The 25572-nt window shown below is 41.4% G+C and overlaps 1 protein-coding gene across 1 annotated transcript; it reads left to right on the forward strand.

The window, feature by feature from the left end:
- Nucleotides 1–1071: 1071 nt before the first annotated feature.
- BTG1 (BTG anti-proliferation factor 1) lies at nucleotides 1072–3931 on the forward strand. The gene is made up of 2 exons (XM_026058426.1): nucleotides 1072–1456; nucleotides 2648–3931. Exons 1-2 carry the CDS (start codon nucleotides 1309–1311, stop codon nucleotides 3010–3012), a joined length of 513 nt encoding a protein of 170 aa, XP_025914211.1. The 5' UTR covers nucleotides 1072–1308; the 3' UTR covers nucleotides 3013–3931.
- The last annotated feature ends 21641 nt before the right edge of the window (nucleotides 3932–25572 follow it).

Consider the following 25572-nt stretch of genomic DNA (forward strand, 5'->3'; position numbering starts at 1 on the left):
GTGTACTGTTGAGCAGGAGGTGCCTGAAGGCTTCTCCCTCCCGACAGTGCAACAAGGTGAACATCAGCTCCCACCGTTGGCTGGCCAGGGCTCCTGGCTCCTTGTTTCAGAAACGGGGCCCAGCATGATTTCAGCCACGCTGCCCCCATGGTGGAGGGCAGCCTGCTGCCACCGACCTCATGGTTCACCTTCATCCTCCTCTGGGAAAGTTTTATTTCTGGGGGTGTCCCCAAAACCCCAGCGCTGAGGCTGGGCCAGTGCCCCTGGTGCGGCCGCCGTGAGGCCTTACCAACCCAATGCGTGGGCAAGGGCGTCCGCGGGGGCCGGGGGCACGAACGCGGCTGCGACAAAGGCAGCGCGGAGGCTGCCAAGAGCCACGCCAGCCCCACGGACAGGGACCACAGCTGTCCGGGCGCGACGTGACGCAGGGGCAGGGGGACGTGCCCGAACATGTCCTGGGCCGCGACCAGGCACGGTGCACGGCAGGGCGACCCCAAAAGTAAGTTCAGTTGCCTGTGCGCTCCCACTTCCCGGTCCGTCCCCGTCCCCGCGGGGCTCCCTGCTCCCCCGCGACGCGACGCGACGCGCAGCCCCTGCCCCGGCCGGACACCGCACCACCGGACCGGACCCCAGCAGGTCCCGAGCCCCACCGCGCAGCGACAGGCCAGGCCCGGCCCGGCCCGGCCCCGCGCGCGCACCCTGCGCGCTCGCGACAGCCCCCCCCTCCCCCCTGCGCGCCCGCGGGGGGCACCGTCCGCGCACGCCGCTCCCCCGCCCCGCTGCCCGCGCGGCTCCTCGCGCCGGCAGCCGGCTACGGTGCGCGCCCGCGCAGCTCCCTGCACGGCGCGGAGCCCCGCGAGGCAGCTGCTTCCCCCTCCGCACCGCTGCGCGCACCCACTGCGCGCCCCGGCTCTATTTGTTTACAATCGATTACGTCACCCCCCGTTCGCGGGCCACGCCCCCCAGCCTGCCGTCACAATGGTGCGATCGCCCGATTGGCGGCGGCGCGCCCCCAGCGCGGTGACGCCACGTCCGGCCGGCGGCGGCTATAAGAGGCGGCGCGAGGGGGGCAGCTCCCTTCGCCCCTCGCAGCAGGAGATGCTGGCTGCGCTGCTGCGGCCGCCGCTGCTGCCGCCGCCCCCCTGCCGCAGGAAGAGGAGGCGGAGGCTGCCGCCCCCGGGATGTGATCTGGGCTCCGCCGCCTGCTCCTCTCCCAGTTAGAGCCGCGCCGCGCCCCGGCCCGTCCGAGTACCGCCCGCCCGCTCGCCGCCCGCCCCGGAGCGCTGGCTGCCGCCCGGCGCCGCCTCCATGCATCCCGCCCTGTACACCCGGGCCAGCATGATACGCGAGATTGCCGCGGCCGTGAGCTTCATCTCCAAGTTCCTGCGGACCAAGGGGCTCATGAACGAGCGGCAGCTGCAGACCTTCAGCCAGAGCCTGCAGGAGCTGCTGGCAGGTGAGGGGCGGCGCGGGCGCGGCGGGTGTCCCAGGCCGGGGGCCCTACCGCCGCACGCCGGGGGCGCCGCGGCGCCTCGCGGGCAACCGTTGAGGTCAGCGACCGTTGGGTGGAGCGGCGGCGGAGTGGGGAAGGGGCGAAGCCGCCTCTGAGGGGGTGAAGCTGCGTCCGAGCGGGGCCGCGACCCGGTGCCTTCTGTGCCCGGCCTCTTCCCCGGCGACGGGTGCGGGGTGGCAGGAGCGGGCTGTAAACGAAAGCGGTTTAGCCGTCACACAACAACACCTCCCCCCTCACCACGCACAGACACAAAAACACACGCTTGGCTCGGCAGACAAAGCTTTCAGAGCAACCCGGACTTTCCGCTCTGCTCCCAGGGATCAAGCTGCCTGGTTTTCCCTGGGAAAAGCGCTTCTAAATTGCCTTTTTTGGTCAAATAAAACTGAGTTACTGAGGAGGTCTCAACTCCTCTGTCTTCTGGAAACACTTCGTAAGTGCTGTAACAAGAGCCACCCTAAAACTCTAGTTAGGCTCGAATACAAAGTTTTGCACTGCCCTATGGGTTTTGCAATCCCAAGACAGTGTCCCGGGGTGTTTGGCAGTGACTAGTGTCTTGTGCTGCAAGTAGCCTCACACCTATGAGGGTTTTGGGTGGAATAAAACTCTAGGGTAAGGTAAGTCACTGGTATCCAGCCCTGAAAAACAGGCTGGAAAGAGCAGTGGAGAAATACAATTTGAATAAGTCAATAAAGCTTGCCCAGCTCTTTCCCTAGTTGCTGGCTATTCTTGGGGTGTGAGAAACTAAGCATGGGTAAGATGATGCTGAAAAGATGCTTTTTCCTTCTCAGTCGATGGATTTTTGAAGCCCTTAAGCTTTTCTGCTCTATATGTAATCACTTGTGTATTTTGTTTTTATGAATACTAGGAAGTTATTTCACTCCTTTCAGGTGGCAAACATTGTTCTCTATATATGGTGGTATGGAACAATAACTTTGTACATGAGTACTTCCCAAGGGACACTGCACTTATATAAATAATCTGCAAAGATAAAGACCATAATGGTATTTCAGGTGATTTCATACTAAAATAAGTTTCTCAGCACCTTGAGTTGTGAAATAGGTAAGAGAACAAAGGTCACTGTACATATTTTTGAATACAGAGTTAAGGAGGATAATCTTTTTTCTTATTTTATAGAACATTATAAACATCACTGGTTCCCAGAGAAGCCATGCAAGGGATCAGGTTACCGATGTATCCGGATCAACCATAAAATGGATCCTCTCATTGGACAGGCAGCACAGCGGATTGGATTGAGCAGTCAGGAACTGTTCCAGCTTCTTCCAAGCGAACTCACTCTATGGGTTGACCCGTATGAAGTGTCCTATCGTATTGGAGAGGATGGCTCAATCTGTGTGCTGTATGAAGCTGCACCAGCAGGAGGTAGCCAAAATAACACCAACATGCAAATGGTAGACAGCAGAATAAGCTGTAAGGAGGAACTTCTCTTGGGCAGAACTAGCCCTTCCAAAAGCTACAATATGATGACTGTATCAGGTTAAGATATAGTCTGTGGATGGATCACCTTAAAATGGATGGATAAATTTGGTTTTTACTTTGGGTGGGCACCTCTGGGGATGGATTATGGAATTTAAACCATGTCACAGCTGTGAAGATCTGGCACACGTTACAGTGGTATACTTTAAAGTGACAGTGCCATAGTTTGGACAGTACCTTTCAGTGATTTAATAGCCTGTGAGTCAAAATGATTACAACTTGCTAGGGAGTGAAGATCTAGGAAGGGTCAGTTTCTCCAAGACATCTTACTTAATTTCTACACCAATTCTTTCAACTCCAATCTGTATTTATAAAGTGATTCTCTGCAGTAGGTCTTGCAGAGTAAATTTGCACTATTACATTTATTAATTGTTAGCATTTTTGGCAGCTCAGTAACAAGACTTATTGTTATGAACACGATATACTGGAAATTGTCTTTCAGACTTTTACCTAGCACTTACAAATATGTATAAATGTACATAAGACAAACTAGTAAGTATGACCTGGGGAAATGGTCAGATCTTTATATTGGCCTCAAAAGTAGCAAGTGATCAGAATCTGCCATGGCAACAGGCTTTAAAAAGACCATATAAAGACACTGTCTGAACTGTGGTGTTAGCACCAGCCAGCTATCTGTACATTTGCTAGCTTGTAGTTTTCTAAGACTGAGTAAACTTCTTATTTTTAGAAAGTGGAGGTCTGGTTTGTAATTTCCTTGTTCTTAATTGGGTAAAAGTCTTTTCCACAAACCACCATCTATTTTGTGAACTTTGTTAGTCATCTTTTATTTGGTAAATTATGAACTGGTGTAAATTTGTACAGTTCATGTATATTGATTGTGGCAAAGTTGTACAGATTTCTATATTTTGGATGAGAAATTTTTCTTCTCTCTATAATAAATTGTTTCCTATCTTGGCATTTTAATTAATCTCTTGTCGTGATTACATAGGATCAGTTAAACTATTTTTGTCTCACAGTAGATACAAAGTAGGTACTATAAAGGATAAGAACGTCAATGGCACCCTGGTGCTAGGGAACACTTGATACAGACATGGATTAATGAAGACCTCGTTATGTATAAATGCCTTGGAAGTTTAGGGAAACATGATATTTTACATGTCACTTTAAAAACCTTTTAAAATCAGTCCATGTGGAAATAACTCCAGGGCCAATAATTCCAGGATATGAGGAAAAAGGTACAGAAATAACGTCCACCAAAGATGACTTGAATAAATCCAGAGGATTAAAGTTTACATGGCTTCCTGATGAAGGATATAGCAAACCTAAAGTGTCCATTTTGACCTACTTTCTCACAAGTTCTCAGTTCTTCCCTGATGGATTCCCTGCTCAATAAGAGTTTCTGGGACAAATGTCCTGTAGCCTTATGAGCAGGTTAACCACTCTACAGAAAGGTTGCTCGCCTTTTGCTTTCTTCAGATGCAAGACTTTCACTTTAGAAATCATTAAGATGGGATTCAACAACAGGTATGTAGATCTTTTTTCCCAAATTTAAAAGGTTGGTTGAGGCTAAACTGAGAAGCCCATATTTGTATTCAAAGTTACTGAATGATGTGGAGATGTGATTCACTTAAGCACCACACTAATGTCATTTATATATTATGCACAGTGGTTAGATACACCTGAGAAATTCCTTACCACTTTCTTTACACTTGTTAAAGTGCTGGAGTAAAACTTAAGAGCTTTCTGTTCCTTCTCTCCTCTGTACTTTGTACTGAGAGTGTGTAATAAAAGGCCAACCCGACTTGGTCACTTCTGTTATGGGAACAAATGCTATCATAGTGAAGGAAAAGAAAACAAAACAGTCATTACTTGCCGCCCAAATTTGTGTTAGCTATAGATAAAACTAAACATCAGATTAGCCATGCACACTGTGGCAAGTCCTGCTGAAGTGTAAGCCTTGATGTGATAGTGATGTGTTCTATCTCCAGTTCAGATTTTTGCCTTCTGATTGGTTATGTGACTGATTTATAAGCAAAGTGTAAGACTAAACTATCCTGTTTTCTTACTACTCATTTCCTCCCTAGCAGTTCTTTTGAAAATTCAGCTTTGCAAATATATATGTAGATCATGGTTAAATAAATACTTCAACATTCAGCACTTTTTTTCAGCTGCAATAGTACTGTGTAGCAACATTACTTTCTGAAGTAGAGTGGTGTATAAATGCTACTGAAGCAGAGAATTTTAAAGAGCTGCTCATTATCTGAATCTGGCAATAATAGCTTCAGAATGAGTATGCTTTAAACTATTTGTGTGTTACTCTTTGGTGGAGTCGAAGCTTAGCTTCACATCTTCCTATGTAAAACAAACCAAAAAAACAACAAAAAAACCCACTTTCTATAAGTCAATGCTATTGAAGCAATAGGAATACCCAAAGACACTCCTGTTGTGTTATCTCTCTATAAGCAACGTATAGTATGTCTGAATAGAAATATAAAAAAAATTGAGCTTGGCTGCCTGTAAAGCTATGTTAAACTTTTGTTGACTGTGCTGCCAACATAGCTTCACTTAGTATATAATGGTGCTGCTTATCATTTCTGCTGCACAGTAAGAACAGCAGCAGGAAGGGTGTCTATGTAGTTGCTCTTTGATGTGAGCTATGCAAATTATGAAAGTATCAGCTGTAGGCACTTTCTTTTTGATAAGCTGGGCATAGCTTTCCAGGCCAGCAAGTATTCCATCTGTGAGGCTGGCATGTGACACTGAACTAAGAATGAGTGTGCTCCCTTAGATGGTTAACATTTTAGTCCTTTTATGGTAGGGTGCTTTCATTCATGACATAATTTGTAACTGCAGCTGTAACTAGTAATTGGTACAACCTGTGCCTCAGTTGTTGGGATTTTTTCCAGCTGGATTTTTAAATATACCCCAGTGTGTACACAATGTGCCCTTGTCTGATTTTAAAAATACTTAGCATACTGTGGCAGCAGGACATAGGGAGAACTCCTGAGAGAAGTGGAGTTAGGCTGTACGAGAATTCTGTTGCCCAGCCTCTGCTTTGGTGCAGGTAGAACAAACAATGCACTAAGCTAAATGTTTGTCGTTTGTTTAAGGTGTCTTTATGACACCAGCAAGGCTGATATTTTAACACAATTATTAAATGAGAGCATATTCAAGACCTGCTTGCCAGGTGCAGGTTAAATTAGTTGGACTTTCTTTGTGAAGCACTGAATAATTTTGTTGCTCTGTGGGTGTTCTGAGGGTGCGCTTGGCTGTACACAACTTTAGTATTACAGCTTTTCTTAGATTTACTTTCTGCTCTGCTGAAACTTGTTGACCATTCAGTGAATGTCTTTATGAAGTGTATAATTGCCTTCCAGTTTATGCCAGGTGAGCAAATGTTTCTGGTTCTTACAGTGTGTTGCCTTGCTGTGGCTTGTGTGAGATCCTACACACCTGAGATTACTTTTTGGTGTTTTATGTCTGGCAATGATGCTCCTATAGAGAACTGTATTATATGTATCCTATGGGAATCTCTGTCCTTCTAGTCTTTTACAATTGTTTTTCTTTTTTCCTGATTAGGCCGGAGAGATACATGGCTTAAGCAATTGTTCAGACCACGAACTTTTTCCTCCTGTAGGTCTTAAGGTCATTCTTGGGTCTGAATAGAGATATAAAGGCTTTCGTTCAATTACTAATATTATTGATTTTAGTTTTCTATTTTTCTACAGACTTGCAGGATTTTCTGGTAGATCTGTATGAAGGCCTCATCCTGCTGTAGGATTTTCTTGTAATTGATTTGTTCTGTCAGTCTACTTGAGAATTAGGAAATAACCTATGCAAAGTACTGTTCTGATATGAAGATATCATCATTTTGTTGTATCCTTATGGTTTTATATTGAATCAGTAGGATAAAAAAGTGTCTCTTCTGGTCATCACTAGAGATATTCTTCTTGGATCAGAAGGTCGGGTTGTGCTGTCTCTTGTCATAGCTAGTGGCGATCATTCTGAAGGCTAAATATTGTTAAACCTCTATACTCTCAACTGCCTTCAGTTTAAATGGGAAAAGGTGTAACCTGATAATTTGGAAGCAGAGGGAGCTGTACTGTAGTAGGACCTTACAAAACAGTTTAGTGATGTGCAAAACAAAGAATCCAGTTAATGTTTCTGGAGTGGTTAGTTTGTGCTGATGCTTGTAAACATTTTTGTCACCAAATTAAGCAGATGTCACTGAACATGGACACCAAATCCATGTAAGGTGTCCTTCTAATTAGCCTTGCTTACTTGTGCTCTTAAAATATGATCTCTTGTTATTGCACTGGCTAGCAATGCATAAGATGAAGAACATTGCTTCTTTTCTGTGCATCTCTGTAAAGCTTATTTCTGAATTTCCATAAATCAAGTAGCACTCTACATTTTCCAGAGTTTCCTCTACTTGATGCCATAATTTTTAGTAAAAAAAGTTTATATTGGCAAAAGTTGCCACTTGACTGAAGAACGTTAAAGGTGTTTTTAGTTTAAAGAATGAAACATGTATAGACTGGAGATAAATAGCTCGCCTAAAAAGGAATGTATATTTACACATTCTTGGTGTAATAGCAGAGGTTATTTTTACATGTTTCACATTTACATTCCAGTGTGGCATAAAGCGAACATTGTGAAGCAGGATGTTAATTCAGTGGCTTTCAAGGGTTGGTAGAGCAAGTCAGGCTTAGACAGTAAATGCCGTATTAATGGTTAGCAGTGACAATTTCATCAACATAGGAACTGCAGGGTATAATTAACATCAGTTGCTTTGACACCATGCTCTTAATGTATGGTTTCAACCTTTCTTTCAGTTGCAGTTGGAGAATGTACTGTGACAAATTATTGCTGATACAAAGTAGGTCAACAGTAAAATGGCTGACTTACCATAAATGAACAGATCTAAATTATTGTAACTTTATGTCCAGTTAAATTTTCTTAGTGGTTAAGTATGGTGCCCTTGTATTTCTAAAGCCTTATATTCAGCTTTCCCTAGTTTTTTATTTCTTAACCATTGAATATTTCAGTCTGGACAAGAACAGTGTTTCCTTCCAGCTGCTGGGAGAAATCCACATGAGTAGTAATGCTGTATGTGGAACAACAGATATTTGCCCTTCTAATATTGTAATTCTGTGTCTGCAAAATTGGCAAGGAGAAATGACTCTACAATGATAAAAGACAAGAAGAACTCTAAGTTTTGGGGTTTTCTCCACTGACAGTGACCCATGACAGCATACAAGGAAGGGAAATAGCACTTTAATATTATTGGATGAGAAAAATCCCAGGCTGAGGGAGTCTCAAGGACATTTATGTTTATGCATAGGGAAGCATTTTTACCTTGTGATTCCTGTGTTCAGCCACTCAGTGTCTCATCATGGCTTGTTACAACCTTTTAAAGTTTTCTTGAGAGGTATAGCTTTAGTTGATGCTTTTACCTCTTATGTGCCAGAAAATGGCCTCTAGCTTTGCAGTTTCTCTGCGGTGTTCTAGAATCCGGTCTGATTGTGTTATGTGCCTATTATTTAAGAGAATAAAATCATAAATATGTAATGTATTACAATTTAAAGGGTACAAGGGAGGAGACCTTTAGCATTTGTGGAACTGCTTTGAATATAGGCAAAGAGTGGCAATGTCTGAAATGCCAAACAATAGGGTAGGGGCTGGGGATGCTGGCTTGCTTTCACTGTTGCATTCCTAGACTGCAACAGTTACCTAAGTGGCTGTAGTATAGAAGTGAGACTTGGGTACTGCTTTGAGCTCCCACATCAGCTTGAAGACAAATTTCTAGTACTGATACTATCATTTGCTGACACTGGTTGCACATAAGATTCAAAACAGCATGCCCTTGCTGCTCTGTGCTCTATAAAATTCAGTAAATTTTAAAACTTAAGAGCAAGTAATGGTTTCTTTCTAGAAGTTTTACTGACCACAGGTCAATTAACAAGTTTATTGTACTTTAAGAACAATATTGAAAGACAACATTCCTTCCAGGAGTTGGAGTTTAAACAGAGTTTTGTTTATATACCTATACACAGAGGCACACACATAAATTTGTTGTATAAATATAAATATATATTTATTTACTAGAGCCTTTTTCAGTGGGTCATCTTTATGTTCCTGCTTGTTGCGATTAAAATTCACATTCCACTGCAGATGTTTTGTAGATTGTAAATGAACACAGATGGGTAATAATGACCCTCCTTATTCACTTTTTATGTTGGAATTAACAGGAACATGTATTCCTACTTCCCTATTTTCTCTTTCAATTTTATAAATGCGATTTTGAAGCTAGACTGAATTTGCTAGTCAGCTGAGCAGATTTTTAAGATTTTCTTTCTAATGCAATATGTAATTGTGTAAAGCAATACATCATGTTTGCAATCATGTAATCGATTTAATACTATGCTGAAATTAAATGGAAGTAAAATGAAGATACTCTTAGAATCTTAATTTTATTTTATATTCATGCTGATAATTTGAAAAATAGACTTCTCTCTACTTTCTGGTAAGCAGTTTTGTCTGAAAAATCAGTAAAACATCCATTTCAGTTGAGCCTGGCACCCTTCCCTACATGGGGGGACCAAAACAGTTGCTTCTGCCTAGGAAGGTTCAAGCTCTCTGATGTGTAGCTTAGAACTTTGTTTACAGGTGCAAAAGACCTCTGTATCATAACTGCGAAATAAAATCAAGCTGCCCAAGTGTGGTACACTTAATGCTCTAAAGGTACTAGTGATTTTAACCAACCTTTGCGATTCCATCTTTAAATTTATCTTGGATTATAATATTATCTCTTTTTAACCCCCAACTGCTTTCTTCCTTTGTCATTTGCAGCCTACAGTCTAACTCTCCTGCTTGCAGTCAGTGTAAGGTCGTTCTGTTTGTAGACTTCAGATCGTTGGGGGAAAAAAAGCTAAGGTAGTGGAAATGGCAGCATCAGTCTGAATCATGATGACAGTAAAGCAAATGATGAATTTAGTGCCATGTTTATAAAGGAACTGGTTGTGTGTGACTAAGGTACTAGACTGTAAATTTTGAAGGTATTTATCATGCCGTATTTGCTGTCTGGATGTATTTAACACAGGTGAGGTTTTGTAATGTGACTGAGGAAAACAATGTTGTGAATATGTAAGTACTTTTCAGAAGGACACCTAAACAAATATAGCTGCTTGATTGTTTGTACAAATGTTCTTTGACTATTTTCAAAGCTTGTTGCTTTGAAAGAAGTCTTCTGCTTCGGTCGCTTGCAGAAGTGACAAGTCCTGCGTCACAAATAGTGGAACGCTAACTGAATACTGAAAGTTGCCACAAATACTCAGTAGAAAAATATGTGCAAGAGTTGTAAATCTGAAATCACTGTTAGTAGAACTTAGGGGAGTTAATTCCAAATCTAGCTGAAATGTGTACAAGACATCTCCTGAATTATCAGACTAATGTAACCCCATGACTAATTTTGCAATACAAATACGCTGATTTCTTTTTCTTGCCCCTTTTTGGTACATACTCCTATCTATATGAACAACCCTTCCTAATCATTTTACAATTGATAGAAGGAAAATTGGTTTTCCAACTTGTTTTGCAGCCTTAAAATCTAAGATCCCAGTTCTTTGTACATTCTTAATTTTACCATCATGAATACCATGAAGTCTCTTGACTTATTCATGTGAATGTCTCATGCCCTTCAGTATTTTCAGGGATCAAGTACATGTCAAAAGCCTTTTCAGTGAGGCAGAAATGTGTTTTTTTATTATTTCCATAGGCATTGGAAGGAACATTAAAATTCTAATTATTGACTGAAAAGGAACTTTCCTCTTTATTACTGTAGAATGGAAACACTGAATAGGCTGAAAAAAGAATGTTGCACACCTACTGCATCATGATCTCATTTTCAACATGATTGCCACGGTATTTGCCTGTTCCAATGTTCATGAGTCAGACTCCAATATGTGATTTGCCTAAAAGTAATAAATGTCAGTGTTTTTATTTACAATCTGCCTTTGAAGATTTAGAAGTCACAACTTCAACATTTTTTTTCTACAACTATGAAGACTGCAAATTATCTGTACCTTTTTCTTTTAAATGAAAGATGAAAACTTCAACAGATGTGTTAGTAGGTCTGACCTAGCAGTGGGTTAGGAGAAAACTACCCAAACCTGCTCATTCCACCATTTTGTCAGAAATGATCATTCTGGCAGGTGGGCTTGCAGAAAAAGTGTACATGGTACATTCCTTGGCTATTGGCTGTTACATTCGTTGGTCAAAATTCATTCAAATTGTTAGGGATGGTAGAACTGTGCCATGTCAGACTGCAATGCCTGAGACGTGGCGGGCGCGCAATGCAGCTGTCACATCTGCCGGGGAGATAGCAGCCTCTGGCAGGGGTTGAAGCTGATGCCTGAGGGTGTTGGAAACATTGCGAGGTTCACTCCTGTGTGAGTCCTGGAACTGTTGTTGTCACGTGATGCCGAGAGCTGGGATGTCAGAAGCCAACGTGCTTGTGCTGAAATTTCAGGAACGGGTCATGTATGATTTGTGGGGGAGGGAAGGGAGTGGAGAGAGCAAAAGACCAGACAAATAACCCATATGGTGAGTCAGTGGGAAAGAACTGAATGTAATCCCAGCCCAATAATGACTCATAGTCCTCTTGTTTATAGTTCTTGGGAGAGTGTCTGATCACATGGGCTATAATATACACATTTATATACCGTCCTTTGGGACAAACGAGGGAATGTGCAGGAAAAAAAAAAAGCTTTTAATTTTAGCTTACCTCTTTCTTGTGTATATTTGAGAGTTTCCATTTACTCTAAATCTCAGTGCCCCAGGCTCCTGTGCTAGTGAGCCTTGAATTAAGCCTACTTACTAGGAATCTTGCAAGCATATCATAGCTGCTTTTAGGATACCTCCAGGAATGTGGGGCGCCGCTTTGCAGCGGTCATGTTACATGCTTGTTAAGTAGCATGTCAGTGGTAGTTTGTGAAATGGACTTTGCGCATTCCCAATTCCGTGGATAATCCTATCCTTCATCTTTATGGTCCTTGAGTTTGGTATGTGCTTGACTGCATCCACTGTTACTATATATTGCTTGAATCCAAGATAAACGGCAGTGCTGATATGCTGGAGTTAGGTTCTCAAGTGATTAGTTTCTCTGCAGCCTGCTGTCCAGATGTAGTTGGAGACAGTGTGGATCCAACATAGGCTGCAGATAACATACGGTAAATGGATAGGGGGCTGCAGTGATTTACAAGGTAGCTATTCTATCTGTGGGGGTTAATGTAAACTGCAAAGGACCTTGTGGCTAATAATTTCAAAAGAAAGAATTCCTTTCAGTGGAAATTATTCTGAGAGAGGAAATTGGTTTTGGTTGGCTGTTCCAATGGTGGATCTGCACTGCACTACATTGTCAGAAATGTTCAGGTTATTTAAAATGTTTAACAGTTCAGTTGTTTATATGCCACATATACCCACAGGTTAGTTCATGCAAATATGCAAGAACTAATTACTATAAATGTGAGGCTACAAAAAAAGAGTAAATACAAGTACCTCATTAGTATAAAAGAGAAGATTGGAGTGGCTTCAAATGTGTGAGAAGATTCTGCAAATGCCCTAGTATTATTAAACAGTTATTATCATGTAATATTTATGGGGAAAATGGTGGACACGAAAGTCAGGAAAGCACTCTCTTTCCTTCTCCCTGGCAGCTTTGAGAGAATTCTTCGATTTGGACTTTCTATCTGAAGTTCTGCTCTTTGGAGAAGTGGCAGCTGAGAGGAGAGAACTGGAGAAACTTGACTGCAGAAAGTTAAGTGAAAGTCTGAAGTTAGGGCACAGTAAATTTCAGTTAAGTTATTAAAAGCTAAAGCCATGAATGAATGTCCTTTTTTGTACTAACTGTGGCACAGCTCTCAGATCTGTTTGGATTAAAATTAATTTGGTTGATTTTTATCAGGAGTAACGGGTTGAACCACAGGTGGGGAAAATAATATGAGGGAGGCTAGGCACTTCTTTCTCTGGTGCCCTGCATCCAACTGAGAGTGTTCTCCATGGCCAGTTGGCTTATCTCTCCCAGCATTAACTGTCTACAGTCATCTCTGTGCCTGAGTCTGAGATCTCATCCCTAGGCTCTGCTTACTGTCAGTGGAGAGAAACAGACCCCTTTATGGGAAAATCCTCAAACTGATTTCTGAGGCCTGTGCTAGAAGGGATGCACTCTAAAATAAGCGCTGGTTTCATAAAAAAGAAGGTGAGACAGCTTGCTCAGATATCACCATCTGCATTTAGTTAGAGCAGTCTCACCTTCTCCTGAACAAAGTCCTTCATGTGATTGTTTAATGTGCTTTAACTTGAAGTATATTGATTTCATACCTGTAATTACTATTTTTTATTAACTTTTACAGCCTGAAATGAAGAACTTGCTCTGGTCACATACTCATTTTGCAACCCTGTGGAACTGCAGTACCTTAGAGGAAATCATTAGCAATATGTTTCCTGAATTTCAGGAACATGCCCTCGTGCAGTGGGAACAGTGGAAATTTTTTTCTGAGAAGCAGCAGGGTTTGGCTCTTTCCATGGCAGCTTCTCATGCTCTGTGCCCATGGGTTGCCCATCCTACTCTTATGAGAGGAGGAATATAGCTGAACACTTTTCTCCAGGAAATTTTGCTCTAGGTGCTAATTTATACATATTATTTTCTTGCTGTAAAGAACAGGAAATAAGTATTTCTTTCAGTTCTCTACTCATGCTTCTCTCAGTTTTCAAAAGTCAGTAAAACAATTGCTAAACATAAGGGGCCAAATGTCTGCTAAACATAAGGGGCTGGTGTCAAGGTAAAATGGCTCATCTGAAGTCACTGGATTCACTTTGGATTGACATCCGTCTAACTGCTAAGCAAGTTAAACTCACAAAGAATAAATTTAGATGTGCAGTTCCCTTGAAAAAAGAGTATTCTGACAGGACCTCAGTGTAGGTCTCTCCATGTTTCTTCTCTTCTCTTCTCTTCTCTTCTCTTCTCTTCTCTTCTCTTCTCTTCTCTTCTCTTCTCTTCTCTTTTCTCTTCTCTTCTCTTCTCTTCTCTTCTCTTCTCTTCTCTTCTCTTCTCTTCTCTTCTCATTAGCTACACTGAGTTTACACATAAAACACACTGGAGTGATTTGGTTTTAACTGCCAGGCGCTCAGATACAGCTCCCTGTGCTGGGAGCAGACCTGGACTCTCTTGCGCGGTGGCTGTGGTGGGCAGGTGAGTTGCTCTGCAGGCCAAATTGTGCTTCCGATGCCACTGTGTGGGGTTTGGAGAGGAAGAGCCTATTGCCAGCGAGCGATCTGAGGAATCACAAGGTGGAACAGTCTGTGTTTTGTTCAGGCGGTGTTGCAGGCCCACAGGAGTGCAAAAGCACTGGCTGATGGTGGCAACCAGCTTGCAAGGGAAGTCCTCTTCCCGCATCTGGGGAAGTGCCTCGTGAAGGCAGTTGCTGCCATTTTAATGTGGTTATTCTGAATTGAACTGTGCTGGGCCATACATGTTGCCAGCCGTACTTGGCAGCCTTGCATAGATTGCATGTGCCATTTGAATATTGTTTCTAGTGCTGCTTCTGGCTTCCTGTGAGACTTTAAGGGATTTACATGACATTACTTTACCTTAGTAGCTAGAGATCACATAGCTATTCACTCTCTGTAACCCGCTAGTGAAGATGCCAACAGTTAACCATATGGAGTCAGATTTGGAGACAGTAAAACTGACTTCACTCTTGGCAGTTGCAAATCATTATCATGTTATCTCTGACTTCTTGGACATCCTTTTGTGCATGCAAGGGGCCCGTTGCTGCCAGGCGTCAGGGTACTAAAATACAGAGGGGCAGCTGGGAGCCAGGGCAACGCTAACATTGCCTTTATGAAATCACAAAATGAGCTTTGAAAGTGACAGGGATTTCCCATGTTTTTTCTTGCTTGGGCTAACCCTCCTCCAAAGTGCCTTCCTCCTTTTCGCTCCATGAAACCCAGAGGATTGCTCATACTGAATCGGCACCTTGTGAAAGGCAGCTGTCGCATGGGACGGGTGCAATGCTTACTCATCGCAGTCAAGGGCAGGCCGGGTCACTAAAGGAGCAGAAAGCAATAGATAGGCTGCTAGAGGTTTCCCTTTTTTTAGGTGGTGCAGCAAACTCCACCTTATCTTTCTTTTAATGTGTTGTAAAATGAAGCTGCCTCCTACTGCTGTTTATTTGTCCAGCCACTAACATTTAATATCAGTGATGGTGAAGAGGATCATCTTCACAGTTCAGTACAAGAGAATTGACTTTCATTGTTTCTCATCAGTTGTTTTCTATTTGTGTTTCCATTAAGTGACGGGAGGGGTTCTTTTTGTTTTTATCTTGTGGGACTTTGCATTTCACACTTGGCTGCAAAATGAAAGTTAAACATCGCCTTTCATTTGCGCCTTTGGATATTCAGTGACCATACAAAACCCCCCAGTATCATACTTTTTTCATTGTGATACATAGATATGGTCATGCAGTGAGTTGTAAATTAATACTCTTAGAAATAAATAATTGTGGGTTATTTTGTCTTGTTTCTCAGAGTAAGTTGCTTTTCAATCTTGACTTGATGTCTATACTTCTGAATTCTAATGGGACATGTGAGTTAAATGCAGTAAAAACTTTCTCAGTTGACTACTGTGATTCACATTATGAGGAATAGACTGTTGATACCTCGGATTAGAGGGAAGGATGCTACAGATTATTGCAGATGAACTTCCTTTGTACTACTGGCAATGTAAGAGTGTGTTGTGATTTAATTTTTTTAGATAAGGTCAGTTCCAGCTCTCATCAAAGGACATTCCAAAGTGGTACTTGATTTCAGAGAGAATGGGATTTGGCTGTTGTTATTCTGACACACAGAACTTTAATTTGTTTTATTTTTCCTAGTCATGATAACTATGTTAAGAACCACGTAATGTACCAAAGAACACAATAAATGGAACAGAACTAGATGTTCTCAGAAAGACTGTCAATGGAGACTCATCGTTGAACGGAAATGATTCTAGCAAAGTCCTGAAGGGACCGGTACTGCAAAAATGCTATTAAACATTTTCATTTATGATTTGAAAATACATATAAAATCTCTGCTCTTAAAATGTGTATATGCCACAGTTTAGAGGGGCATAAAACAAGGACAATAAAGTGCTGATACTGAGTGATCTATACTGCTTGCTAAGCAGTCTGCTCATGTTACATTTGACCTTATTGAAGCGTTCAGAATTATCCACGTAGAAGCAAGAAACACAGATCTTCTAGCTATGCAATGGGAGACTATCCTCAAAATCAGTGACTCTGGAATGAACTTGCATCTCAGCACGATGTTATGGTAAAATGGGCTTAGTGAGACACTTGGGTGTATAAAAAGCGGTGGGAGAAAAGGTGTGATTTTAGTCTGGAACATGGCAGTGGCATGACTGGTAGTAGAAAATGACTTTCTGTGCTGATGTAATTATCAGTGAAAGGATCTCAGAAATTGTGGAGAGTGCAGAGTGGTTTCACCAAAACAGCATCAGGGTGTGTTCCTGGCAAGTTAGACCTTAGCACTGAATTCTGGTTAGCATATCAAAAAGACATGACTGAGAAGCCAAGTTACAGCCTAAAACGACCTTCCCAGAATGAAGTACTGGGTGATAGAGAATTCCAGAGCCTTGTGGAGAAGGAGATAACAAGAAGTATAGTCTGGGAAATGCCTGAATCCAGGCATTTGTCAGATTGGAAGTGGATCACACAGTTTTCACAAACAGAGGGTTTAAGTCTTCGAGCAGCCCACCAGAGGAAGCAAAGTGCCTCATTTCCTGATGTCTGCAGATCAAGACCATGGGACTTTCTGGTAGACGTGTTTAAGGCAAACATGAGTTACTAGGTTCAATATGGCGATAAGTAGATGAGATGTGGCAGCTTGTGATACATGAGAGGTTGAAACAATAGAACAGCTAATAAAATACTAGAACATTAGGCCCTTTATTTGTCCTTAAACTCTGAGTTTACAAATATGTAAACTCCCAAATTTGGACTATTTTCTCATTTGTGCCTGCACCCCTGAGCAGTAACAGGCTGTACTGTGCTGTGTCTTGGCAGTCATTCTTTGTATATGGGCCTATGGTCCATTAGAGACGTGTAGATTTTTTTAGATAGGTTATAGGACTATTAAGGGATCATTCTTTTCTTAGAAGGGAAAAACTCTTCTTCCATTAACAGTAATGATGCATGCACACTTAGAGGCACTCGCTATGTTTTCAAGGGCCGCTAAAGCTAAAGTGTTTTCAGGTCTGTTTCTCTAACAAGTTGGAGGCTTGTTTTCTACTTGTGGACTATACCTTTTAAAATACTTCTTAGTATTACCGTGTTTCTGCGGAGTCAACTCCTCTACTACTAAGGAAGTGAAGGAATGTTAGAAAATTTCTGCTCTGGGCAGACATAAAATAGCACACAGACGTTGGTGGCATAAAGTCGACTGAAAACAAAACACTGTGTGTTCACCTGAACTGGTATAGGAAGACTGGTGGAAGGGTGCCCAAAGGATTGGAAAGGCAAAGGTACTTCTCCTGCTCATTTGACACTGTTAATATTGTTATCTTTCAAAGATAACACTCTCATTGTTTTTGATGCCTATTCCTTTGCTTACATTATGTTATCATTTTGGTAGCTTAGTGAATAGAGGATAGGCACCGACCATCAGCTGTCACTTCACAGCAGGCAAAGTAGTTACTTGCATCAGATTCCAGGTGGCTTTTGGCCCGCTCTGCCTTTAGTGTCTTATTTTGGAACTGACAATAGTATTGAAAAACAGAAACTTGTTTGATCTTGCCTAAGCTAAATGAGTTTTTTTATTATTATTATAAATACATTAGTGACTAGAAATGAAAACCAAGATTGGGCCCTAGGTGCTTAGGCACTGGGCATAAATGAGGGAAAGATTTCCCCCAGGAAGAAGTGTATAAGCTAAATAGATGTGGTTGTAAAGAAGTAGCATTTTACAGGTGTTGGCCAAACTACTGTTGTGTGACATGCCATAGGGAACAGGAAAGGAACACAGGTTATCCAGCTGCCTTAACTGTGTGTCTTTCTTATTTCAGCAGTTACAAAACTCAGAGCTGATGGATTTGCCTTGATTTCTTTTTGCTTAAACACAAACTCAAACAGAGAAGGCTAAATGAAAGAGCAGCTTTTGTGTTTTACCTGTACCGTCCATGTTTTCACACTTTGTCAATCTCTGTCAAGCAAATCCAAATTCCCGTTACCCAGGCATCTTTGTGAACCAGTCAGATCCATGCAAGTGATCACTCCTAGGTTCAGTCCTGCAGATGCTGCATTAATAAACATGAGATGGGGGTCTCTGCATTTTGTCTTTGAGGTTGGGAAGCAGTTAATTTTGGAAGTTTACAGCTGTTGTTGGTTTTAATGACAATGTTTCATTCAGATCTTTCTGCGTCTCAGAACTGATCCTACTATTTTTCCAGGAATGTTACTTTTTATTTATTTTTCTTGAAAGGTCCATAGAGATCTCAATCATTTATAGTGAAAGAGGTAATTCCATTTAGTTCCTTCAAAGCAGGGGGCTGAAGGCCAACACAGTGCCTGTTGTTCTGCAGCTGTAAGGGTGGAAAACAGCTAACCTGGCCCTTGAAAAAATGGCTTAAATTACAGTACTGAGAGATTCTGGGTGCTTGATTAGAGGGATTTCAGGGACCTGGAAGCTTATGCACTGCCATTGCAGCGGTTTGCTTGCCAGAGAGAGCAACCTTTGTACATTCTCCTCCTGCATTTGGGTTCATGGTAAACATGCTTTTGCTGATTTCTCAGTGTTAAAGAAGTGTTATGTCATCACAAATAATGTAAAAAATCACCGTTAGGGAAGTTATATATATTTAGAGGACAAGCCACACAATGGAAAGAAATGTTCAGATTGTCCAAAAGAAAAAAAAAAATTCTTGCTGCTTCTAGAAAGCTTTAGCAAGTTTCCAAATTGAAAACATCCTGAAATCAGAAATCTACATGGTTTATTTAGGAAATGTTGGAAGCAAAGGTTTCTGTATTTCTGACTTTTTTTCTTCATTTCTACGTGTCAAAATTGTTCACTCAGTCCAAATCCGCAAAGCTTTTGGTATCTTTGAAGGAAGATTTAAGGTGTTTTCTTTTCTTCGAACAAAGAAAAAAATATCAACAACAAAACTTCAATTGTATTTTTACCTGTCGTCTTATGATTTTCCCTAAAGCCCTAAAGAAAATGAAAAACTACTTCTTCAGGTACTTCACAATGCTTATAATTTGAGGATCAATTGTGTAGAGCTGGCAACAGTTCTGCTGCTAACTTTCCGAGAGACCATGTTTTTGTTCCACAGAGCTTATCCTTAAAAGCTAATAGGAAATTTCACTTACTAATAAGTGATTTATTTCTATCAGTACTAAGAGAGCTATCTTAAGATTAGTATGCCAGCATGCCTTGAATGATGGTAAATAAGGGGCTGCCTGTTATCTTCTGTCTGGGTGTGTTGCCTTGAATGTTAAGCCAAGATCAAAACCTTAGTTTCAAGCTTTAGCCCCCTTCCATTTGCCTTGTTGAAACCCTAAATATAGGCTTAAGTGTCCTGCAGATGGTGTCCTGAAGCTTATTGTCAAGGGTCAGCTCTGAGAAGCAAGTCAGGGCTCAGGTCGCCATGCAGTATAACCATTGCTTATCCTGGGACAGGAGGAAAGAGGAGAAATCTGGAGTCCTGCTGAAGTTTTCCTCCTTTGCTTCACATTTGTTCTTGGTATCAGGTGGCCAGGGCACTGCCGATCAACTGCTCGCAATTGGGGATAGGAAAAAGGAAAATAACCCTGTGGGCAGGACAGGCTCAGGGCACTGGCAGGTTTGCTGGGACTCAGCCCAGGGCTCTGAAGTGGGCTTCGACCCAATGCAAACAGAGCCATACTGACCAGGCTGTGGCATAGCGTGGTCTGGGAGGGGTAGCTTAAAGATAATAGTGCTCATTCTTTTCTGCTTTTTTAAATGCTAGTGTTCTTGAGGTTATAATTAATCTATAGTATTGCCACTTCTTACACATAATTATTTTTTCTGTTTAATTTTGGCAGTGCTAGTGCACATAACTGGATGTTCTGAAAAATATGTTGACAATAAAACACACTAAACGTAGTGGTAATTAGAGGTAATCTCAAACAAGGCTCAGGTTTTGTAACAACATGTTAAAGGCAAAAGAAGCAAAAATGCACTGTAGGAATAGCTGATGTTCCCTTAGAATAGGGTGTTTATGTGTGTGCAGCAGTCAGATAGCTATCCTGCAAAACACCCAGCAAAGGGCAGTGCTACTATCTAACTGACATATCACCAGCTCTGCTTCCTGCTAAGGGTGCATGAACCTGTATTCTACTGCTGGACAAAGACTTTTGGTGCTTTTGGTTGGTTGGTTGGTTATTTGTTTTTTTCTTTTTTTGGGGGGGGGGGGAGGGGGATTCTTTTGACCTCTTGTACCTATGTAACGAGTAAGTCAAGATCATCCAGCATGAACAGTTGGAAAACTATTGGAAATATATCAGCTCAAAAATTCACTTCTTCTGAAGCTGTGGGCCACTACACACCAAATATAAATAGACTAGAACAGTTAATAACCTGATCAGGCTTTCACATGGGATGTAGGAGACTCAAGCTGAAGCCATTTTTCCTCTAACCTTGTGGCCACCAGTCTGTGTTCTAGGGTTCTGTGGAAAATGTCTAAATATGAAATATTCATTGGGAAATACAGTGTACATGAGGACTAGAACTATGAGACTATTTTAGGGATCATTCTCTTTCTCTTTCATTTTGAATCAAAATTTTATTCTAGACCTGAGAAACCAATTCTTTCTGAACATTTTTATCAGAAGTAGGTCATTCTCATGTAAAGTTTCAGTTTCCATGAATTACCATCTTTTACAGTGTGGAAAAAAATTTCCTTTTAGTACTGCTTAGTAGAGTTATTTAGCTCTTTGCCATAGAAAGGTCTTTGTCAGCTGGGGTCCCAGTCTGGTGTTGAGGGAAATGATGCATCCTGGTAGATAGGATACTTAGACTCAGGAGGTTTGGGTTTAATTTCTGGCTTCATTTTCAGACTGAGGGACAGGGGCCAGTTTGCTTCCCTTGCCCCAGTGTTGTCATCTTTGAAACTGAGAATACCAGTGCTGATCTCACTCATAGTGTGCTTCAGAATCTGCAGATGGAAATGCTACATGAATATTTTAAGTGTTTATTTTATGCATGTTCCAAGGCAACATTTTGTATCAGTAAATTTCAACGATTGGGCTCTTCCAAACATTTAATTTTATTGGCACTTGTGAATAATTGAACCATGTAGAAGAGAAGATAGTACCTTATAGTGGCTTCTTTTGCTGGAAACCAGAACTTGACCCATAGTAATGCATCTTCTAGGGGTCCTTTGCCTTTTGCTTGGGAAATGGCATGGTTTATCCTGAAACCAGACCACTGTTACTGAATCACAGTGACATGAAAAGGTGTCAGGTTTGAGGTAAGCCTGTTGACTGGGATCTGCCCTCTAGATTCACAAAAGAGCTGCAAGTCCAGTGCATGAATATGACCAGATTACCCTGTAATCACTCATAGTTTTGTAGTTGTCTTTGTTTGCGACTGCGCAGTGCAGCTTCAGCCTATGTGAATGAGGGGGCTCTGTTGCTTTGCATCAACTGGTGATTTGCCTTATGATTTCCCTCTTCCTACTCTTGCCTCTTATTGTGACACCTTATGGGTGGTGTTGACTCCAGAACATTTGACCCATATTAATGTGAATGACTTTATGCAGGCATCAAGCACTTAAGTAAATGTCACCAATCAACATGTTCTTTCAATACACAGTGATGTCTTGTTTTACCTATTTACAGCTCTTTCTGATATTGTGAGCATGTCTGTCTCATCTAATAAAACAACAAAAGCATGGCTCTTTCATATCCTGACAAAATGCTTTTCAATTAATCTGTGTTAAAGTAATATAATTTAGTTTATTTTAAACATGTAAATTTTTTTTCTTCATCATGTTAATATCTAAATCAATATTTTGTCTTTCATTCATTTTTTTTGTTTATTTGCTTGTTCTCTCCAGACACAGGTACTGTAGTTTTCAGATAACAATTAGTGTTTCTTTCTCTCAAAAAATCATGTTAAAATGATATCCTGCAGCTCTCTGTTGTTTACATAGTATTAGCACAGGGAAATACTACTTTCAGTTTGATGCATAAAGCCCTCCTTGTCTCTTGTGCCTTTTGTCTGTAGGCTATTATGCATGTGACTAAAACCATGCATGACTTGAGCAAATGTTTGAATAGGGTTCTTGTGCAGTAGGACTGTATAAGCCATTAGGCGTACCCTCTTTAACCTGGTAATGAAAACATTGTGGTACATTTGGTGGCACAAAGTGGAGTAAAATTGCTTTTGTGGAAGCAGCACAAATAGCATTCTAATTTGGTTTTGTTATTGTGCACATGCGTGTACTGCATACTGCTAGAAAAATTATCTGGCAGGACCAAGCATGAAAAGTGTTAAGGCTGTTGGAGTTCTGGGATGAAAGCTGGGCTGAAAAGAGATAAAAAATGTATTATGTTTTCAGTTCTGAAATTTGAAATCAGTATTATTTTGTCATTTTTGTCATCACAGCCCTGAAATCTGTTAGCTGGCATGTGAAACTGTTGCTAGCATTTTTTCTCTCAACTTATAAAACCTTTTGTAAAAGAGCATTGTTTTTCTTTCCTCTCTCTGTATGTAATGAATACTACAGTAGGGACTTGAATTTTGCTGTGGGAATGAGAAAAACATGGGAAGCTGCTGTCTGCCAAGCTATTTCCTTAAGGATCCACTTTACATGCTGCCAAATCGATGACCTGTCAGGTGTAGTTATGTGGCATAGCAATGATATGAGGTCAATCAGATGAAACCAAGGTATGTATTCCCAGTAGACACCAGTTATCCATTTCTGTTTAACATTGTCAAACTAAATTTACTTTGGTACAGAGCATCCTCTCTCAGTTTAATCTCTTTTTAGATGTGAGTAACTCTGCATCTAATTTGCGAAATTCTTAAAATGGAAAAAATTATTTCATTTATTTTGCTTTGTCTTGAAATAGTATACTATACGTATACGATTTTGTTTTTCAACACAAAACCATGCTTGCTATATCTATTTGCAACTCTCCTTAATATTGAGAAAATGTCTATTTCACCCAATAAAAAGAATTTTTGGGTTTTTTTGAGATAAAAGTGAGATGGTTTTCAATAATCTATTCTACAGTAAGATAAATTTATTATCTCTTAAACATATATGTATTTTCTTATAAAATGCAACGCAGTAGGTATAACAAATTTGTTTTGTCTTGAAAGACCATGTGTGTGATCCAAAATAAGTACAAGTTGCATCTGTAAATTAATATTCTCAAATGGAGTCCCTTCTCATTGTATCCTAGAAAACTTGCATCTTACCGATGTTCCAAACATTTTGATACAAGCAGAGAAATTATTAAAAGAGATTTACGATTTTCCTTTTTCCTAAATAAAATGAAACAAATAGTGCTGTTAGGCTGATGACTGAGACCGCTAAACATTAAAAACAAACACACATTCTGAATACTGTATACTGCATACAACATATCAATGCAACGGGATTTTTAGTTACAGAATGTATCTCATTGAAAGTGGAAGACATAAATAATTCAGTGCAGAAACTTAAGATCTGGATTTAAAAAACTGTACTTCTCAAGTAAAGTTACAAGAAATGAGAAAGAAAAAAGGTTTATTAGAAAAAATGAGAGATTGAAGTAACAGGAAACTAAAACTGAAACTTTATAAAATATATATAAATTATCTCATTCTGAAATGCGAACACTTTGGCAGGAAGCTCCTCTAAGATTTATATAAAAAATCTCTGTTTTGTTTTCAAGATGTTGTAATTCATCCTTAATTTACTGTCTTGCTGTAGATATTCTAAACACTATAATCTGAGCACAAGTTAGTGCAAGTTCACGCTGTGATTTATTTCTTTCAGTTGTCCTGAAGTCATCTGTTGAATTTCTATGTTGTAAGACCTGTGCTGAATCATTTCAAGAACTGTATTTTATATTTCAAAAACTTGTAAAAAAAATTACCAAATAGGAGAAATCTGGTTCTGCAATGGAGTGCTGAGAAAAGAGCACAAGGGTGGAATGTAAAATGACACCCTAATCCTTTAATGGGGGATAATTTGTAGTTAACTTATGAAGTTGATACACAATTTGAGGAAACGAGCATCCCACCCATTTTTCTTTGTGCGCGCCATAGAATTCACATCCTTCCATTTTTGTTTTTGTTTCCTTGAATTGTGCCTCATAACTTATTGTCATTACTCATTAGCTGTTGATGAGTTAGGAGGGTTGCTCCAATGGTGACACTGCATGAAAATAGCTAAGTAGTTTAGAAGAAAGATTCAAAATTCACAGTGACCTCTGATGAAATGCAAAGCTGAAGAAAGCTGCTTTTAGCTTACCACACCTGAAACAAAGTGAGAACCATCATTACCTTTGGTCTTTGCCGTCATGATATTTAATGATATTGTAGTGCAGAGGAAGTGCACCTTCACATGGGAGAATGCTTTTATCATTGTTTGGTGAATGGGATATGCTATTTGCATGCTTTTTTCCCTCTGACCATCAGGATTTAGGAACTGGTTGAGCCATCTCTAAGGTAGGGGTGCAATGTGGTTTGATATGCAATCTGGAGTGCTACAATGCATTTCCACCTTCCCCCTTCTCCTGGAAGGAAAGAGCTGCCTGTAACTCTGAATAAAGTGCTATATGAATTTTCTCATTTTAATTCTTCCCTGTTTTCCTGATAGCAGCAAGGAAATGCCAGATTCAGCCCTGTTCCTCCTTCACACCATGCCAGGGCTGCACTGCAGTAGCCATTTGGATTGCTGCAAACAAGCTGGCAAAGAAAAACATCCATATGAGAGCTGTGCGGGATGGCAAGGTGGAGACGGGGGCTGGAGGGGACTGCGCTCTCCTGGGTAGCTGTGTTTGGGCAAACTGCAATCTGGCCCTCAGCGTGCATCTGCTGGCAGCATGGGTCCAACAACAGCCCTGCCAGGGGACCCCACCGGAGGCAGCAAGCCCCAGGGACCAGACCCTCCGCTCTGGCAGAAGTGATTAAAGCCTCTCTTGCTCTCATCAGGTGAGGAACCAGCCCTGAATCCAAACTCCCTGAGTTTTTCCCTAATCCAGTTTAGCAGAGGATGAAATTTGCCTTTGCCCCAGGACAAACATACTGCCAAGATCGAGGCCTGTCCTCTCCAGAGCCCAGAAGCCCCTCCTGCAGCCTTTCCCCCCTCTCCACTGGCTGCTCATCCCTCCAGCTTTGTCCCACCTGGATGCATTTTCCATCGCTGAACCGCCAGGCAGCGGGGAGTGCTCCCAGCTGCCCAGGATCCTGCCCACCTCTCTGCAGAAGACGCGTCATGGTCTCCCGTTGTCCTTGAGGTTGCTACTTGCAAGGCCATTGGGGTAAAACGCTGCCCTTCCAATCCACTGAGGGAAGTTGCTTTACAG

Source organism: Apteryx rowi, unplaced genomic scaffold (assembly GCF_003343035.1).
Source record: "Apteryx rowi isolate R43461 unplaced genomic scaffold, aptRow1 scaffold_147, whole genome shotgun sequence".
Taxonomy (NCBI): domain Eukaryota; kingdom Metazoa; phylum Chordata; class Aves; order Apterygiformes; family Apterygidae; genus Apteryx; species Apteryx rowi.

Excerpts from the sequence above, each read along its gene's own strand:
- BTG1 (XM_026058426.1), top strand. The coding sequence starts at position 1,309 with ATGCATCCCGCCCTGTACACCCGGGCCAGCATGATACGCGAGATTGCC. Across the intron at positions 1,457-2,647 it reads CCTGCAGGAGCTGCTGGCAG|AACATTATAAACATCACTGG; the intron begins GTGAGGGGCGGC and ends CTTATTTTATAG.